General features: G+C 32.8%; 1 protein-coding gene across 2 annotated transcripts; it reads right to left on the bottom strand.

Moving 5' to 3' along the window:
- Window positions 1–11,596: 11,596 nt before the first annotated feature.
- On the bottom strand, window positions 11,597–15,069 carry LOC18612970 (sodium/calcium exchanger NCL-like). Of its 2 annotated transcripts, none has more exons than XM_018114252.2 (6): window positions 14,541–15,064; window positions 13,880–14,065; window positions 13,579–13,760; window positions 13,306–13,451; window positions 12,507–12,768; window positions 11,597–12,420 (listed from the first exon to the last, which is right to left on the bottom strand). In XM_018114252.2, exons 1-6 carry the CDS (start codon window positions 14,923–14,925, stop codon window positions 11,872–11,874), a joined length of 1,710 nt encoding a protein of 569 aa, XP_017969741.2. In that variant the 5' UTR covers window positions 14,926–15,064; the 3' UTR covers window positions 11,597–11,871. The 2 variants fall into 2 exon arrangements, with proteins under 2 accessions (XP_017969741.2, XP_007050030.3); XM_007049968.3 differs by having other exon boundaries at window positions 11,967–12,420; window positions 12,503–12,768; window positions 14,541–15,069.
- Window positions 15,070–20,058: the final 4,989 nt, after the last annotated feature.

Here is a 20,058-nt window from a genome sequence, read left to right as displayed (position 1 = left end):
TGTACACAAATATGTGCATGAGATATATAAAAGAGTTTGGCAAGAAAATGATTCGAATTCATGAGAAACAAGCTACGATTTGGTGACAGAATTCGATTTTGTCTAAATTTGCATATGGTTCAATTTTTAGTTTTTAATAAGGATCTAAAGCCTCTAAAAATTTTAAAAAAATTTGAAAGTAATCTACATTAAAAATGTTTCTGCACGATTGTTTACCAGTTGCAAACAATGAAGGAAAGGCCATGAAATCATGGCTGAAACCACTGCTGCCAACAGTAGTTTCAAGTCACATTTTTGGCTGAGAAAGGCATCTTCAAAAAGTCCTAAAATTGTGCAATTGTTGCACCTTTTTGGATAATTTTGAAGTTTGAATATTTTCAAAAGATGCTTGAAAAGATTACTAAAATTAAGGGATTTAATCCCTTGATTTATGCGACCAGAATGCCACATATGCAACCCGAAAATTGCAACTATGTACTAAAACATAAGCTACGGTTTTTTGGGGTTTTGCCCAATTAAAGCATGTCCAAAAATTATGAAATTTTTAATATGGAAAGGCTTCATATGTCTGCTGACCATGGTTAAAATTTGAGAATTAAATTCCTCGATTTGGTGCTGCATCAACCCTCAAAACCAAGACTAGTACAGTGCTACCATAATTTTTTAAAGCCATGGTTTTTGGGATTTTATTGTCCATATTTGCAACCTATATTGGTCCAATTAAAAATACAAATTCACTAAACAATATCTTATGAAAAAGTTTCAGAAAGTTAAATTTTGATATATTTAAATTAAGAAATTTGATTCTTTAAAATAAAGATATCGAATTCAATTAATCACATTCATAAATTTAAGAATTTGATTCCTACAAATATGGAAGTGTGATAAATATGGACAAAATAAATATCATGAATTAATTTGCTTCTTTTAAGAAGGGAAATTCGAATAGGATGCTTAAATATAATTAAAGATAATGTTATCTTAAATATTAGATTTAAATTTTCTAATGAGATTAGATAGTTGAAGACACTTAATCTTTAATTTAAAAGGATTAGTAAAAGTTGCTTAAAATGTTTAAGGATTACGAATAAAAAATGTTTTAATTTGTAATAATACTTTAATTCTAATCCTAATAAGATTAAGAATGGATAATATTATTAATATCGATTAGTACATACTTTCCACATATGGAAAAATGTTTCCAGACATAGAATTAAAAATGAACTCAAAATTAGTTGCACACTAATTTCAAGTGTCTCTTATGATTAACAATTAGAATAACATAGATTTAATTTTATGTTCATGTGCATGGATGAATGTGGATGATTATGGACTAGGCACAATATCATTGTGAATGTATGGTTAAATTTTATCATGGTATTTATTTATTAGATAAGGTTTACGCACCCCACCTTTCTCTTGATTTTCAAGGATTGTAAAACTCTTTCTTCATCTAACTCCCTTTGAATGTACCATGAGGTTTCTTTACTAAAATGTAATTAGTTGCATATAAGCATAGAATTATGATTAGTTTAGTAATTATTTTACAATTTGAAGATAAAGACCTAAAGTTGCCATGAAGATTCAAGGAGGAAGATTACAATATGTTGTATGTAAACCCCTAAGTTTGACTAAGCTAATTTCCTTTGATGGCTAAAGGAAATTAGTATAGATAAAGTCCATAATCACGCATGCAAAGATGAGACCTTAATTAAATCAACAATAAGAAAAATCCCTCGATAAATATTGAGTCACATGCCATGCATGATTAAGTTGCCTTCCACCGTATAGCAAGATAACCTGGCTGCTCTTTGAATCGAAGACTTATTGAGCATACTCAAGGTCACACTTTTACATGAGTATGTTTGAGCTATTAGTGGGTCTTACTCAACTCGTTTCATAAAATCCGAATGCTTGGAAACTAGAGGCCATGGCTAGGTGAAACATATATGATATGTTTAGGCAATGTGTTGTCACCTAGCTGACTTAGAAGTTGTATAGAGATACAATTGGTAAGCTCAGTTACCTACCTAATCCACCTATCATGGTTTGTTGAGCACACTCAAGGTCATGTTTAGAATGGATAGGGATCTTAGCCCATTACGAGAATCCTTGAATCAGTTTGGGACGTTAAGGTCTCGGGGTTTAGAGAGAAAAAAGGTTTTCCTTTTTTTGGTTCTAAGGCAAATGATGCTTTCAACCTCTTTTATTTTTACATTTACGGGGTGATCTATCAATAGATGGGAAGCATCTATTGATAAATCCCTCTAAAAATTTTGGGTGTTGACCTTCATTTATCAATAAATTCTCAAATTTACTGATAAATTGTGCCCTAACCCACTTTCTATTTTTTCCTTGTTTGGCCATCTATCGATAGATTTTGTGAATTCTATCAATAATTTCTAAGCTTCTTTGCCTTGCAAAATTCTCAAGTGGTCATCTATCGATAGATCTTCGTTCAACTTATTTTCCTAGGCTTTCTATTTTGCATCTATCAACAGATGTAAAACATCTATCGATATATCTACTTAGTTTCTAGATTTTCACTTTTCTAAGTGCTTGTTTGGCCTGGCTTTTTTTCAGCTTATCCACCTCTTAAATCCAAAAGCCAGGCCAAACAAGAATTTGGAGAAGCTCTTAAAAAAAAAAAGCAACTTGTTTTAAAGAATAAAATTTTGAAAAAAAAAAAAGAGCTTTAGAAAAAGCTCTAGAGATGAGCTTTCTCTTCTCTTTTTTTAAAAACACGCCTCTTTTTTAGGAGAATTTTTCTTTTTGTTTCAAAAATGTCCTCATCTATTAAAAATAATTCCAACATTATCTGTTTTCATTTTTATATGATTTATTATTAATTATAAATTTTATATTATATAAAAAATACTTTTTATACTTTTTATAATAAAAAAATAAAATTAACTTTTTTTCATTATGAACAAAGGAATTTACGATTAATTGAAAATTATTTATTAAATACCCTTAATGGTCATTTTAATCAAAATTAGAACTTATATAAATGATTTAATCGAACAACTTATTTATAAAAAAGAACTTATAAAAGTAAGTTTACCAAACAGATTTATCTTAATTTGAAAAGTTATTATTTTTCATAAAAGCTTCATAATAGCTTTTAAGCTATAAAAAAACCAAGCCAAATAGGCTCTAAGTCTTTAAATGTGTCCCTAAGGCCTCCAATTCACTTTCCATCAAAACACCTCAAATTATTCATATTACTTAAAATCCTTTATATCTATACTCAATTATATGATCAAATCTTGATTAAACTATCAAACTTTAACGTTTACCAAAAATATTCATAAAAATTTACCTAAATGGCATAGGCATATTCCATATACTAAATAGATTTAGCACATCATCAAAGCCTTCAAATGCGTTATATATTCAAATTCATCCTCCATAATTTATATTGAAAAATCAAGGGTGTTACAATTGCGGAAGATTCACTTGTGATTTTTTTGTTTTAGATTTTTCACCAGAATTTTCAACCATAATTTCTTTTTCAACATCAATAACTTCTTGTTTAATAGACTTACCTAAGTCTTCAGATTGGACATTATTACCACTTACTTAGTTTCCACTTTTAAGTGTGACTACCTTACAATGTTCTTTACCTTCTCTTCTAGGATTAGGTTCAATATCACTAAGTCAAGCACCTTAAGGTCTACTGTTAATGGTATTAGCTAACTGACCCAATTATGTCTCAAGATTCCTGAGTAATGCTACTTGACTCTAAATGATAGCATCATTCTTAGCCATATATTGCATAAACATCTCTTCCATTGTTGGTTTTTTCCTCAATCAAAAGAGCTTTAACTTGTGGTGGAAAACCAAAAGGGAAATTTGGTTTTGCTATTGATGAAGATGCTTCGTTGTTGTTCCAAGAAAAATTAGGATGATTCTTCTAACCAAGATTGTAAGTGTTGGAATATGGATTATTTTATTGCCTATTAAAATTTTCAACAAACTATGCAGATTCAACAGTAATAAGACACTAATCACTAGGATGCTTATCTCCACATAACTCACATGTCGAAAAAGGACTCTGAGTAGCATGGACACCCAATGTATCAGTTTTCTTGACAAGAATAAGCAATTGCGAAGGCTAGGCATTAATTACATCAAGCTCATGAATACCGGTAATTTTTCTTAGACCAAATCTGTCAGATGGCCATTGATAATTGTTGGAAACTCTTTCTTTCAACAAATCATAAGCTTTATCGATGGATTTACTTATAAGTGCACCTTCAGCTGCAACACCAATGGTGGTTTTTATTAGTCCCAATAAACCATTATAAAAAATTTACCTTGTAACCATTTAGGTAACCCATGGTGACGACATTTCCTAAACAGATCATTATACCTCTCTTAAGCCTTATATAGTGATTCAAAGTTAAATTGTGTAAAAGAGGTGATGTCATTCCACATCTTAGTTGTCTTAGCTAGTGGACAGAACTTAGCCAAGATTTTTTTAGTCAAATCATCCCAAGTACTAAAGGAACTTGCTGAAAGCAAATCCAACCAACTTTTTTCCTTATCTCTTAGTAAAAACGAGAAAAACCTTAATCTAATGGCATCATCAGAAACACCATTGATCTTGAATGTATCACAAATCTCCAAGAAATTCACAATATGTACATTAGGATCATCATTTGGCAATCCCCAAACTGAACAAAAATTTGAATCATCTGAATGATTGCATGTTTAATATCAAAGTTACTAGCTTAGATGGTAGGTCTACAAATGCTAGAATGAAGGCTTCAAACAAGAGGTACAACATATTCTCACAAGGACTTGTTTTCTTCTTGTTGATCAGCCATTGTGAATCTTTGAGTAGAAACTTGTTCATTGTCCCTCTAAAGTCTTCGAAAAGTGTTTTTGATTTTTGGATCAAAAGGAACAATTTTCAAATTTCTAACTCTTCGCATACAACAACTAAAAGTATCTAAAAATAAAGGAAATGAAAGTTTGAATTAACACTAAGACTACATGATATTAACATTAACAAAGAAACTTTAAAACAGTTCTTTGGTAACGACACTAAAAACTTGTTGTCAAATTTACCACGTAAGTGAACATATCGTTAGCAAGTAATATAATCAAAGCAAAGTCTGTTTCCATGGAAAATTAACCAAATCTTTTTTGCTAATTACTAAAATTAAAACAACTCAATCTTATTTATACAATTGAATTTCAAACTATTGAAATATTAAATAAACTCAAACTAGAACTAGGACTAAAAATAAAGGCAACAATTCAATTAATTAATCAATCAACCAAAAGCTTAGAATCATAATATCCCCTCAATGTTTCATCTAAATCTTTTCTATTCTCTCTTTACTTACTAGATAAGTCTAAATTGTTAACCTAAAGTTCTAATTTATTTATAAGTCTCTTCCAATGTTCATATAAAAATATCTTCCTTAACCAATTTAGTATATTCCTATGCAAATTAAAATTAAGAAATACTCATTAAGGTTAAACTCTAAGCTTGGCTACATATGACATGTAAGTGTGTTCTTATCCTACACGCAAATCAAATCAATCTCATGCAATTGATATTGAACATATACTATTTCAGCCATGGCCTACTCGAAACTCCCTCTTCTAGTTCCATTTAGGTTTCAAAATCAATCTAATTGGTGATCAAGCAACCAAACGCATTAAAAACAGGATTGAAATAAACAACTCAAACACTATCAATCATAAGTAAACAAGAGTACTAAATATTCAAACTATGCATTGGGTTCAATCATGGTTCTAGATTAAAAAACCTAGTTCAACATGATTCCTAAACCCATCATCCAAAAAAGAAATTTAACCATCAAAACTAAACAAGAAAGAATAAAGATAACAAGAAAAAAAAAAGCACTCCAATGTTTATCAAGCCTTCGATCCGTAATCTTCCTTGCTTTCCTTACTTTCTGGCTAGCTTCAATGCCTCTTTTCTTTACAAAAACCTTTCTTAATTGTTGCTTTAATGTGCTTCTCAAAGGGGAATTAACTAGGGCTTTGTTTGTATCGAAATAGAAGTCAAAATGCATTAGAAGTCTCATTCTCATTGTGCACCATGACACCGAGCCTTATTTAATTTTTTTTCTTTTTTTTTCTCTTCAAGTGCCATGGCACTGGTTCCTTGGTGGTTGTTGCCCCATTTGTCTATCTTGAAATATTAGGCTCTTCTACTCTACTTCAACTTCCAATGTGATTTTCTTCTTCTTTGAGGCAGAACTGGAAAAAGTAGTAAACATAAATATTGTAGCTCTGCCTCTTTATCTTTCCAATGGTTTAAGAATTATGTCAATTGGACTTTTGTAGTCTAAGATATGCTTGAAATACCAACACATGTGTAGTGGAAGTTTGCACCTTAAATGCATTCATCTTTCAAAATGTCACCCTTTTCGTAGTAAACCTACAAAAGCAACAAAATAACTTAAATAATAACTAAACTTAAATTAAAACATCATCAAATAACTTAACACAATTGAACCCAAAATTATTACATTAAATTAAAATAAGACTAAAACCTCTTAATACTTAAATTAAATCTCAAGAATTTAGACAAAATCACCCAAAATTGTGACCAAATAACTCTATAAAATAGAGTTATCAAAAACTAACCTTTTCTAGCTTTCAAAACCCATACATTCAAAAATAATCTTCAAAAATGAAACATTGGAGCAAGAGGGATAAAAAGAGGTTGAGAATTGAGGAAAGAATTATAAAATGCAGCTAAGGGTTAAAACCCTCAAAAAATGTACAATATTTATAGTTTTAAATGTGTGAATACCATTTTGCCCTTTTTACTTTTTGGAAGACTGCAAAAAGTCTCTATACTTTTATGTTGGGTTTGAGGCCTTGAGACTTTTTTTAGTAGGTTACAAGACTTTTTTCAATAGGTCTCGAGACTTCATTCATCAAACCCTTCAAAATGCCTTATGGATAACAAGTACCAAGACCTACTCTTCAAGTCTTTATACTTCTACTCTAAAATGTTAGAAATAGTTTGAAAACTTGTCCAAATGGACTCTACTTACTTGTATACTAATCAAATCAGCTTGGTTTTCAATCTCCAACATATTTCCAAGGTATAAACACTAGGTATGAGTTCCAAAACAAAAATTTGTACAAGCTCAACTAAGGATTTTATTGTGAGACCTTGACCTTTATAGACTCGTAGATAGAAGTACACGTGATATTCCTGATCATGGGTAAATTCATCATTTCCTTTATAAGCCCCTAAAAGTAAGTTTTAAACAATATTAAGGCCTAAGTAGGCCTAAGGTATAAATGAATGATGAAAATATGGGTAAAATGACAAGAAAAAAAAATTTTGATGATTTTCACGATAGGGGCAAAATGGTCATTTTTCACCTCGAGTTAGAATTTTTAAGTTTTCATGAACCGGAGCATTTTTAGATCATTACGGACCTTGTTCCAGTGTCAAAAGAGTAAAAGATTGGATGAGAATAAGCTAATTTGTGGAAGGGCAATTTGGTAATTTAAGTGGAGTGGATAAGCATGAGCTATAAATATCTCTTCCTTCCAGTAGCTTTTACATTCTCCAGCAGCTTTTCTCCTTCTTCTTCTTCCATCTCACGTTGCTTCCATCCTCCATGGAAGCTTGGTATGAAACTTTCATAACTTTCTCTCTCTAGCTCTAATTTTCATACTTTTATGCCCTTTTGACTAGAACCCTTGTGCTTTTTCACTTTCTCACTTTAAAACCCTTGAAAAATCCCACTTCCATACGTTCTCTCACTAGTTAGGTGTTTAGAGAGAGAAAGAGAAAGAAAGCCTCTATAATAGCTTGGGAATTGTTGGAAAGAATTTCAAGGTTACAAAGCTATTAAGGTGAGTAGTAAACTAAAGTTGATTTTAGTGTTGAGAATGATTAGTGTTTAGATTTGGGGGTAAATTGATAGTTGGGGTTGTTCATTCATTTTAGAGTGATAAAGGTAGTGAGAATAGATAGCCATTTAAATGGCCATTGAAGCTAGCTAAGAAAAAGCTTTTAGAATTTATAAATGTGTGGCTTGAATTAATGGTGCTGCGAATGTGATAATAGGTTTCAACGAAGCCCCATCACCCCATTTGGACAATTAGAGAAGCAGAGTCGACAAAAGGTTCAACAAGATACCGGTGAGTGAACTTGCATTTCAAAAATAGTTTTTAGAATGTGAATGATTTATTCAATCTTTTTTAAAACGGGTGCCTTGGGAACAAGCCTTTGATAAATTGTCTTTATGTGTGACATGTGGCTGTTATGGATTGTTGTATTACTACATTATGTTGATATATATATAAATAATGTTGTGTAATGATATTGACCTGGCTATGTGCGAGTAAGAGTGTGCATAAGCCGATGCTGACCCGACTATATGCGAGTGGGAGTGTGCATAAGCCGATGCTGACCCGGCTACGTGCGAGTGGGAGTGCGCATAGGCCAATGCTAACCCGACTATGTACGAGTGGGAGTGCACATAAGTCGATGCATATGAGCTGATGATGATGGGAGGATGTGCATGATGATTGATATATATATATATATATACATATATGGTATATGGTATATGGTTGTAATGCAAAATGTGAGAATTTGACTGGTTGAATTTTGAGAATTTATATGTGTTTCATGTTGTTTGTTAACACAACAAGATGGCTTTTTCTTGAGGGAAATGGAATTTTTTTGCTAGTGCCCTGTTTCTCGCTACAGCAAGATTGAATCTCGTTGCAACGAGAAACTCTCGGGTTTGGAGGGGTGGTGCTGGTCGAAATCTCACTGCAACGAGAATGTTACTGTAGCTTCTCGCTGCAGCGAGAAACTTTCTATTTTGAGACCAAAAATTTTGCTACAGTGAAAAACTTTCTGTTTTGCTCCTCATTTGGTTCGGTTGCTACCCTATTTCCCATTTCTTTGGTACCATAGTTGAGCATGGACTTCCAACATTAAGGAATAAATGAATTAAGTTTAAAATGAGGAGGTTTGGTGAGAAACCCTCAACCAGTTAAGAAACCCTCTGTTAGTTGATAATTTAAATCAAGTGTCGTTGTAGCAAAAATTCAGCGAGAATGCCTTTCCGCTGTAGTGAGGACCCGTCGTTTATTTGACCTGATTCGCATGAATGCTATTGAAGTTTTCACTCTCCAAATCCTTTGTTGAGTATGGACCCTTTTCATAAAATGATTTACTCATGTGGGGCTTTAATAAGAACTAAAACAAATTGCATTGTTTTGAAAAATGAATACATCATGATTTCATTAAACATTCCTTATGGTATGCTTGTTCCCTTCTTGTTCACTCACTGGGTTTATACTCACCGTTTTCAACTTCATGTTTTCAAATCACGAGGTAGCTGGTAACTAGGTCAAAGTGTCTTCGTATATTCGACCCTTGGTAGGTGTCTTGGCATTTAGTAGCTATACATTAGTCCGAGTCTCTCCGCTGGAAGTCGAGTACTCTTTTGTTGTGTATAGACAAACCGATGTAAATTATTAAATTATGTTTAGATAATATATGTACTCTTTGATTGGTATGCCACTATGAGATGACAATGTTTAGTATTATTTTGATTCAAAGTTATAAAATGTGACTTAACAACTTTTAATGGAATGGTGAAAAAGTTATATTAATAGGCTTGCTTGGGCTTAGTGGACTACGTCCATTGGGTCGTGACATTTATATTTTATCTCCTATGCTAGGTTGAGGTTTCACAGATGCTTGGTGAGAAGTTTTTCTCCACTCAAGAGAAAGTTACTCTAATTAATTGATGAAGGGAATACCAAAAGCTAAAAGAACACGTGATAGATTACATCCAATGTTTTAGGGAAAATGTTTTAGATGTTCAAGAAGCTCATGATAAGAAGAAATTGGTAAAGGTGTGCATCCACGGGATGTTCAAACAAATTTCAACTATATCTAGAAAAGTTGTCACTACTTACTTCTTCTTCTTTTTTTCTTTTTTTTACCCTCTAGTGAAGGCTGAAAGTAGAACTAATCAATCTATTATAGGGAATAGGAAATGAATCAATCATTTTCACGAGAGAGAAGGTGTTTTCTTTGCTTCACATGAGGGGAAATCAAAAAAGAAATCGAATTTTACTCATGATGAACAAGTTTCTTCACCACCATTTCCATGCTCCATAGAAAAAGTTTTTGAATTCTTGAATAATGGGCACGAATGAAGTGTATCTACCAAGTTCTGAGAGCAAGCCTACAAATAGAGAAAAGCTAGTTCTATTATTGTCATTTCCATATAACCTACTAAGGGCATGCAATCTTATTACACTACATAGCAGAATTCTAAATTTTTTTTTCCTTAAGCAAAATTAATTTTTGAATATTTATTATAGATTAACCCTAATTAAAAGATAAAAGTCTTTACACTTTATCGCCTTGGAGTTTAAATCACAAGGTCCAAGAGACAAATCACTGCCCTTTAATTCAAAAATGTCTCGCAAGCTCCAAGACAAATCTTCCTTTTATGTTTTAAGGTTCTCTTGAATTGAATTCATGATGTTGGCAATTTATAAATTTTCAAGAATATATAATAGATTAATATGCGCATTCTCTTTATAAAGTTTGAGATGATGAACAACTTTTTCAATTTTAGGAAAATGATCAAGTACAAGTGTACTATCAATTATCTTATGCTAATAGATAAACAGTTGTAATCGCATAACTCTATTCAAATATGCAATAATTAAGAACTCAAACAATCCATGCAAACCAATTCGAGAAAGGAAAGAAAGCTTATATGGTGATCTAGTGAAAAAATTATTTTTCGATTTTTTTTATCAACATCAAACCAATCTAATTTCACAAAGTCAGAGTCGATCCTCTTAGTGTTCTCATCAAATTGAAACAGTTTTACAACACTTTGATCCATCAATTTCAATGTATTTCCTGACTAAGATTTCATCTTCAAATTAATTATCTTAAGATTGCTATTTTTATGTGATTTAAAGAAAATTTTTTTGAAGAATTTTATGTGTCTTGATGCATACAAATTATAATCCTAGACCGTTCTTATAGTAATTATCATGTTGCTGTTGGGATGAATGGCAATATACCTCTTGGATTTAATAAAAGCACCCAAAAAACTACAAACAAGTAAATTGAAATTTTCTCTTCAGGATTACAGAGAGAAAGAAGATTGATTGAGAGAAAGACAGAAAGAGCAATTTCTTTTTCTTGAATTAATTAATTTTAACTTTCAATGTCTATTTATGGATAAATTTATAACTATTAATCAAAGGTCGCTACTATTCATAAAAGGTCATATTATTTATCAAAGTTATTACCTTTTGACACCTTTTTTAGTCTCCCTCCAAATATTTTTCAAAAATTATTTGTTTTGTACGACCTGAAAAAGTATTCCCTCATTCTTAACTTTCAATCTAATATGACTAATCTCTCCAACAAAACTCAGCCTAACATATTTTATTAAACGAAAGAACTTGTATGCTCTACATACCGAGATAGCTAACATAGCATGCTACTCCTAATAGATAACTATAACCTAAGAAATTATAACTGTAAACTAAGCAAAGATAGCCAAATCCTAAATAATAAACAATAATAAAAGATAAATCCCACTCGTAGAAGCCTAATATTACAAAAACTCCAATGCTTTCTAGAGTCCATCCACATCCTGCCATATGAAAACCCAGAACATAACACATTCATTGCTGATGCAATGAACATTTTCATGGAAAACAGGAATTAGCCAAACACAAAATGTCCATAGTTTACAGGTACAGCCTCAAATATTGTGATCAACTGTAGTGACAGCAAGCCACCGTAGATTGGTGCCTCCATTATTTACTTCTTGTTAGCACGAATAAGATGAGTTTCAATTAAGACCATCCGAAGATATAGTCGAGAACGTAGACCAGTAACAGAGAGAATGGATAAAGTGCGAATGCTACCAATGACATCCAGAGAGGGAAGGTGGTGCGGAAACTGGCAATAGCTCCCATTACAATGCAGACAATTAGAATAACCAGTACTTCAGCAGCAAAGTCCCAGGTCAGGTCACGAAAGTAAACAAGTCCCAAGAATACAGAAAGGGAAAGGATATTACTCATGGTCACAGACCCATAAATCTGAGAATACGTCAAAGATGCTGTTGTTAACTGCTTCCGTCCGGTGAAATTTAGTGCAGAAACGGCCTCGCTGGTGCTAGCAATGGGCAAAATAACGAAAGAAACAAAGAAAGAAGGAATGCTGGAGGCAGTGGAGAAGCTGGAAACAGCATCCACCAGAGGATCTGCAAACACAGCCGCTACAATCGTTCCGAGAAGCAACGTCATCACCGCTTTGAAGGCATTCCACACTGGATTTTTCACGGTCTTCCCAAAATGACCACTCTGACCCCCCAACAGATGATGTTCTTTCCTGGTTTGCTGCATATGCGTTTAAAGATGTCACCCCATAAAATATAGCCAATAATGAAGGGATCATACATAGAAGCAATTAGAAACATACTTGCCTCATGAAAATGATGCAAATGTATTGATGTTGCCTGCCCCTCAGCGGTACGCCTAACCTCATTTAGCCATTTTGAGATTCCTTTGACAAACTCATCTATGTCAATAAATGAGTCACAAGATGTATCAAATTCTTTCAGTACTTTGTCAACAGCATCTTCAATATCCATATCTATCTCTTCAAATTGAATTCCCAGTACCAGGGCTCTTAACTCTGCCGGTGATAGGAGTCCGTCCCCATTCTCGTCAATCATCATGAACAGCCTGTCATTACATTATATCAATGAAGAGGCCAGAGTGCAGTGATTACCAATGTTTTGTCAAAGGCATAGGAAGGGTTTGACTGAGTTCATTTAGTACTTAAATCAGCAAAGATCGCGAAGTGGATTTTGAGATATCAAATGTGTCAGTCCTCTTAATCTTATAAATAGGCAAACATAAAGTTTGCTTTATCCCGTAAAGAGAAGGGATGCTGTGGCCTGCGGAGCCTGCAATTCTCTTTTCTTATCCTACATAGACTGTATGTTTAATCAAGTAACCTGATTTTGTAAATTGAAGAAAGCAAGGAACAGCATTCTCTACAAATATCAAGTGCAGCTTCCAGACTTGATAAAGCTTTATGCCGGATTTTAAACATTTTAATGAAAACTGTGACTAGCATTTGTTCTTATGAATAATTTACATGTACTTCTCAATTATCGTGCTCTCCATAGGTGCAAAATGCATTGTGCTTATGAGCATGTTCATAAAAGTGATCCACAACAATCGGATAAATGGAAGGGAAAAGTGAAGATGACCAACTTCTCTATAACAGATGTATTAGGTTCGCCACCATCTGTAAGAAGTCTTCCAAGTGCACGTACGCTTAAATGTTTCAAAATTCCTGCTATTACATGCTTATGCTTTGCAAAGGCGATTCTTCTCTTCTGAATCCATGGCTGAAATACCTGCAACGAAAGCAAGATTGCAAACAGGGCTAGGTTATTAGACGGTCATGGTTACAGCAGAAAAACCAAACACTGAAAGCCAGTAAACAAGGTATCAAGAATCCATAATGAATCCAGGTTTATGTACCTGATAAAGACTGTAAGATAGCAATAAAGAAATAGAAACAACGAGTGCAATCAGAATTGCAATTCGACTTTGAGAAGTTGTGTATAAAACAGCTGGTAGTTGCACAATTATGAATGGGATAATTGATATGGCCATTATCCTTGCAGCATAGCTTGTCCAGACGTCAGTGCTCACTCCAGATCCTGCAAGCATCTCCGATCGTCAACAAAGACAATGTTGTACAGAACTTAATTGGACTTGCACCAATAAAACAGAGCAAATTCACAATGGACAGCCTTGGTTAGTGAATATAATTGTATACCAGTTAAGCTAAATCCTTTGGTGTCTACTAGATCTTTGGACAGAGCGCTCTCAAGATCACACTTTCCGAGTATAAGACAGGAGCCCCATAGTACTGTCAGAAGCATGACGGTTGATCCAGCTAGCAACCCTATGCCAACAGAGACCTGACTTTGTGCAGTTTCTTGGCTCCCAGAAAGTCCAGATGCTACAAATTCAAACATCATAGAGTACTACATCAGCGGCTTCAAATAAATCTTTACAGAGTATATATCAATCGACTCTAAGCATGATTGTAGTTGCTGGATGGAGCATACTCAACTTAATAGATCTGTGATTAGCCTATGATAGTCCAAAAGAGTGGGTAAAACTTAAAGATGAAAGCACACCTCGGGATTTTCCTGGTGCATGGTTTTGAATTTAACTACTAACTGACAAGGAATAATTTAGCACTGTTTGATGCTTCCAAGAATGTAAATATGTCATTACTTGCCCCCAAAGGAGCAAGCTTTTTCTTGGCTCTGCCATAGACCTAAAACCCCAGCAAAATTTAATAAGATTTTATGGTTTTTAAGCTAATGCTAAAACTTTATGCACAGTGAAAGAAGATCAAAGGTAATTTTTTCTGGTAAGTCGACAACGATCATGAAAAATCTAGAAGAGAAAAGTAAATATTTTTTTACCTAGTATGATTATAGCATCAGGAAGAGAGCTCAGCACAGGCAAGAAGAGACCACCAATGATGCCAGGACCAAGAATTTCCAGCAATATTTCACAACCGTCACACAACAACTTGGCTGCTCGGAACATAAGGTAACCGTAAACAAGTATGAGGAAAACATTTCCAAGGACTGTGGTGGTGCATGGCAAAAATCCATACGTCTGTTCGCATGATTCCGACGATATTAAGCTTTTGAGTTGAATGTATGTTGGCTGCCAAACATTTTGGATTCCATCAGAGACCATGGCAAGGTTCGAGTTGTTTCTGATAGATCGACCCTGGCCAGGGCTGCCCATTAGCAGGAGAAACATTGTTGAAACTGTAAACAAAATAAATTTGTTTGCCATATTTTTGCACAGCTAAGCTATGATTCAAAGTTCTTACGGCTCTAAAGATATCATGCCTTCTATAAATCTGCGCCCAAGGAAGAAGACAAAGTTTTAGATAAGTAAATCGGAGACTCAAAAGACTTCCAAAGTCAACTTGAAAGCAATTAATATGCATCAAAGGTAGTATATTAGGTGTTAGTATTTATTAATGCTTTGTCGGATTAATTAAGGGTATCCGGCTGGAACGTTGATAGCCATCTTACGCTCCTAGTCTAGTATTAAGTTGAACATTTCAACAACATTTTGATTCCATCCATGCCACCAACTTTGCAAGTAGGTCTTACAGAGAACAGAATCCTCGTGTTTTAATTAAAAATAAATAAATAAACAATGAAGAATTTTAATTTTCTTAGATAACAAATTTAATGGTTGTACTTTTATTTATATATAACAATTGTGATTATCAAAAAATAAAAATTACAAAAGGCATGATACATAAAAAGATCCTAAACTATTCAATGGAAAATTCAAATAAGTTTTTTTATTTTTTATTGAATTCAATCAAGTTCATGTATTTTTATTTTAAGTTAAATAAACTCTAATAATTAATGATTGACTAACTGCTGTTTATCAAAATGTAATTTTTCATTTTATATCATGTGGTATGGACGTAACATGTTAACATATCATAATTAATTATAATATATATATTGATGTGACATCATGACGTGATCATGTGATATTTTTACTATCTTAGTCAAGGACATATGACATTCAAATGATAAATGATATTTTAACTAATAACAATTAATCAACCGTTTGTTATAAAAACCTATTTGACTGAAAATAAAATACATAGACTTGATTAAACATAATAGAAAAATTAAAATTTATATAAATTTTCTTAAATAATTTGAAAGTTTTTTAAAGTATCATACCAAAACAAAACATCTGAATTTCAAAGGGTTTCAAGCTTAATTAAACCATATAAAATTCTTCGTTAAATATCACAATGGAAGGTATACACTATGTGTGAAGTTAGATAACTAAAATAAATTCAAATTATTATGAAATCTAAGTTGTGAAAAAGACTTAAAAGAAAATAAAGGAAAAATAGTTTATGAGATCAGATAATAGTAGTTTTAGATGCAGAGAATGGAGAGAGACAATAAAGATGAGAAATGCATGCTAAGAATTTATGCAAGCCCCACCAAGAGATTCATGAGGTGGAGAGCCAATTCCTTCATCGCAAAACGTTAACCGAATGATATACATACTTGTCTAAATATCCGTAAAATTAGTGGAGATGAGTACTTCAACAGCGACGTATGAGTCCATGTCCGCTCTCTCCTCCGCGACGTACCGTCTGGCCACAAAGGAATACGACCAATTTTGACCTCAAGCTTCTGTTCGTTTGTCTTACTTTTCAAGAGTAACCTTCGACTATGGCAAGAAGAGAGACAAGGAAAAATGATGAACGAAAAAGAGACAATAAATATTAAATTTACCTTCTCCTATGGCAGTGGAATATGAGAGCGAAGAAACATATATACATTTTACATCATTTTGTAGTACTCATGTATTTGCTAAATGGTACAAATTCAATAGTGGGAAACAAAACATAATGTTATTGAGTGTGAAATATACAAACTTTAACAACAATAATCTGATGTTTCATAATTCAGGCTTTTAGGACTGTTTAATATTTCTCTTACACTTAAAAGAATTTCTTATGAATAAAAGAAAATGATAATAGAACACGTAGTTGTAGACATTTAATTTTGCACCCTTGCTAATGACAATGGTCCAAAAGGAACCATCTTTCTGATAAAGAATTTCTCTGAGAAATTGATTGGTTGTATTAAGAAGAATCCATTGGAGTTTGGATCTTTTTTCTCATGAATGTGCTAGAGATAAGCATGAGAATGTTGGTTCCCAAGATTGTTGGATATAATCATCTTGTTGGGATGCAATTTAGATGATTTAATTGCGAGCCCATTGCGTTGTTGAGATGTTGGCTAATGTGATAATAGAATTGTTTTCTACCAATGAATGAGAGAGATGTTAGTGTGAGGCTTTGGTACAGACTTCTAATATGTTTGTGTATGAATATGATATTTGCCTCACCCAATTAAGTTGTTAAGAATTATGTTGTGGGTTAAAGAGGTTGCGAACTAGTAATGAACTTCTTATAGTTGGAGATACAAAACTTTGATGTTCGCTTAGATATGAATGGGTGCTAGAGCTTGCGTTAATAATTCCATAGGTTTGGAATACTTAGCTTCTTTCGGTATGAGATAGTAGCTTCAAATTTCGATGGTGAATTGAAAAGTTTGGTTAGTTGATGAGAGGCAATGATAGGCCTATAAATTGATAGAGAAGGAGTTTGGTTTGAGTTGCGAGAAGGTTTTGATTTTGGTGACCTTACGAGAATTAGATCAAATTTTGACTTTTAGAGTTTTTGATATATAATTAGTAAGATCATATTGGAGATTGTTGTTGATTTCGTATGTTTTTTATGAAAATAAAACATTCCTCATTCATTAATGTCTAATCTTGTTATTTAAGTGTACCACATGTAATTTAATATGTCACGACCCGGTACTCCCCTCGAGCCCGTGACAACCGCCGCGATGTCTCGGTAGACACTCATTGCCGGGAATGTCAACCTGAGACCTCGCAAGGCTTTGCTATCAATTTCTCATTTCCCTTGTGAGCAACCATTATCAAATATTGTGTTCTAAAATATTTTAAACTGTTTTCAACTTAAAACAAATAAAATATTAATTTTTATCTCACAGGGGTATTTTGATCATTTTTCTCAAAAATTTTGAAACTGGCTAAAATGTAATATACAAGTACAAAACACATAATTCATATTCAAAATAAGTTTAAAAGTTTAAAATCTTCATTTAAAACGAAATTATGTTTATTTGAATATAACAAGAAAATAAAAGAAATATTAAGTAAAATATTCTATTTTCTTATAAAATAATATTTATAGAGTTATACGTGAATAATTTTTATAGCGTAAAAGTTAAATAAATTTATACATACTGTAATACAGTAAGTCAAAATATTTAATTTAATTTACAATAACAAAAGGACCCCCGAATAAACAAAAGTAAAGAGGACTATGAACCTACGGTTTGGAAAATGCAGATCCAACGGTTGTTCTCGATGAGATCAGCTATCTACAGTCTATACTGAACCCGAAATGGGGGAAAAGGAGGGTGATGAGATTATAAAATCCCAATGAGTAAACAGACATCATCATAAACATCTAGAGTTGAGTACATGGAGACAATAAAGTAAATTATCGTAAACTGGGTCACAGCATTAGAATACATTTCATTTAAAATACGTGAAGAGGCTTATGAATTTCATAAAAACTAGACTTGTGCCATAAAGCCATTCTCAGGGACACCTTGGCCGAGGCATTCTACCGAGACCGCCAAGGCTATTAAAATTCACATTTCACATAAATCATGTTTTTGTTTTGAAAACATAGCCGTTCCTTGACGTTGGCTGAGTTCCCCCTCACGTGGTGGTTTGGTGTGAAGTGAACCCTAAGCTTTACCCCAAGAGATACCCTACGCGCCTCTCCGTTCGAGGTAAGAATATAATGGGGTTTACCGTGCCCCTCTAAAAGGCTGGTCCACAGAAACCTCCTACTGTAGTGATTAATTAATATATAATCCACCATACAATAAAACTCAATAACATGATATGGCAATTTTGTAATTTACAATCTTTCAAGGCAACCAAACAGTTCGTATTTCAATACAATTGCCAACTAGCCAATCATGCCTGATTTATCATAAGCCAATCAATTTAAACAATCAAATTGCCACAATTAACAGTCTCCGTGTACTCTATTTTTCAAAATCACTATTAATTTCAAAACAATTTATAATTTAATTTCATTGAAACACATTTATTCATAAAACATGAAAATTTACCTTTTTAAATTCCTTTTTCCATAGAATTCATGAAATCATCTAAAAACCACCATAGATAATTAAAATGACAGTAAGTTTACTCACAATGTCTAAAATGCAGACTTTCAAAGCACTTTGTCTACTGGTCATCGGATGCAATTTCCTTGCCTTTATCGAAGGACTCACCACCTTGACACAGTACAAAATCGAGAAATTCACCAAATTGGTACTAAATTGAAATTAAACTAATTTAGACTATTAATGCATAATATGGAATGCAAAAATGCACTAGTAACTATCTAAACTCGGTATTGGCCTAATTCGTCTTATCATCCGATTAAATTACTAACGCGTCCAATTTAATCCCAAATTACTCCAAATTGTTCCAATTCTTTTCCAATATCTTAATTCACCATATTCAAATCAAATAACCTAAAATTTGGCAAAACTATCTTCACTTTTCTTCTTAAAATTTTCTGCCAATAATGGTGCATTAACACCGTGATTTTTTCTATTACTTTTCCACACCATAATTCATCATTTCTTAAGCAATTCTCCTAGAATAAAAATCAAACTCATCCTCACTCAATACATGGTAAATTCGGCCATTAATGGTTGTGGGAGAAAATAAATTATTTTCTTGTTGTTTTGTTTCTAAATATGCTAAACTAACTAAAAACACTAACATAACTTAAAATCAAATCAATCCAACAACTTTCTCTCTCCTAACCCATTTTGATCAGCCAACAATTCATCATAAAAACATGTAATTTAAGCATGGAAAATAAGGAGAAATGCTTAAGGAAAATAGATTTCAAGCTTAAGTTGAAAAATCCTACCTTTTTCACTTGTTTTCCTTGATTTTCCACAGTTTTTCTCTTGAAATTCCTCACCTAGGGTTAGTTCTTCCTTTCTTTCCCACTCTTCCTTGCTTGGCCGAATATTTGGAGAGTAATGGGCTGATTTATGCTGATTTTTAAGTTAAATAATAAATTATCCTAAGCTTGACACATGGCATTTTCTTATTGGTCTATTTTTAAAATTTTAAAAATTTAAACATTTTATCTCCACCACATGATTAGTCAAAGGTAAAAAATGAGGATAAAGCAAGACCATGTGCTGGAAAATTGTCTTGGAGGTGGAAAATTACAATTTTGCCCTTAGGGTGGCAAAATTACTATTTTACTCTTATACTCCAAATTATACCGAA

Source organism: Theobroma cacao, chromosome 1 (genome assembly GCF_053813885.1).
Source record: "Theobroma cacao isolate CCN51 chromosome 1, ASM5381388v1, whole genome shotgun sequence".
In the NCBI taxonomy this organism is placed as follows: Eukaryota; Viridiplantae; Streptophyta; class Magnoliopsida; order Malvales; family Malvaceae; genus Theobroma; species Theobroma cacao.
This window is presented reverse-complemented; position numbering and strand designations above follow the sequence as displayed.

What these genes read in the sequence shown, in the direction of transcription:
- LOC18612970 (XM_018114252.2), bottom strand. Translation starts at nt 14,925, where the DNA reads ATGGCAAACAAATTTATTTTGTTTACAGTTTCAACAATGTTTCTCCTG. An exon ending in CAAAGGATTTAGCTTAACTG is followed by an intron (nt 13,761 to 13,879) that starts GTATACAATTAT and finishes AGATGCTTGCAG; the next exon opens with GATCTGGAGTGAGCACTGAC. An exon ending in ATTTGCATCATTTTCATGAG is followed by an intron (nt 12,421 to 12,506) that starts GCAAGTATGTTT and finishes ACGCATATGCAG; the next exon opens with CAAACCAGGAAAGAACATCA.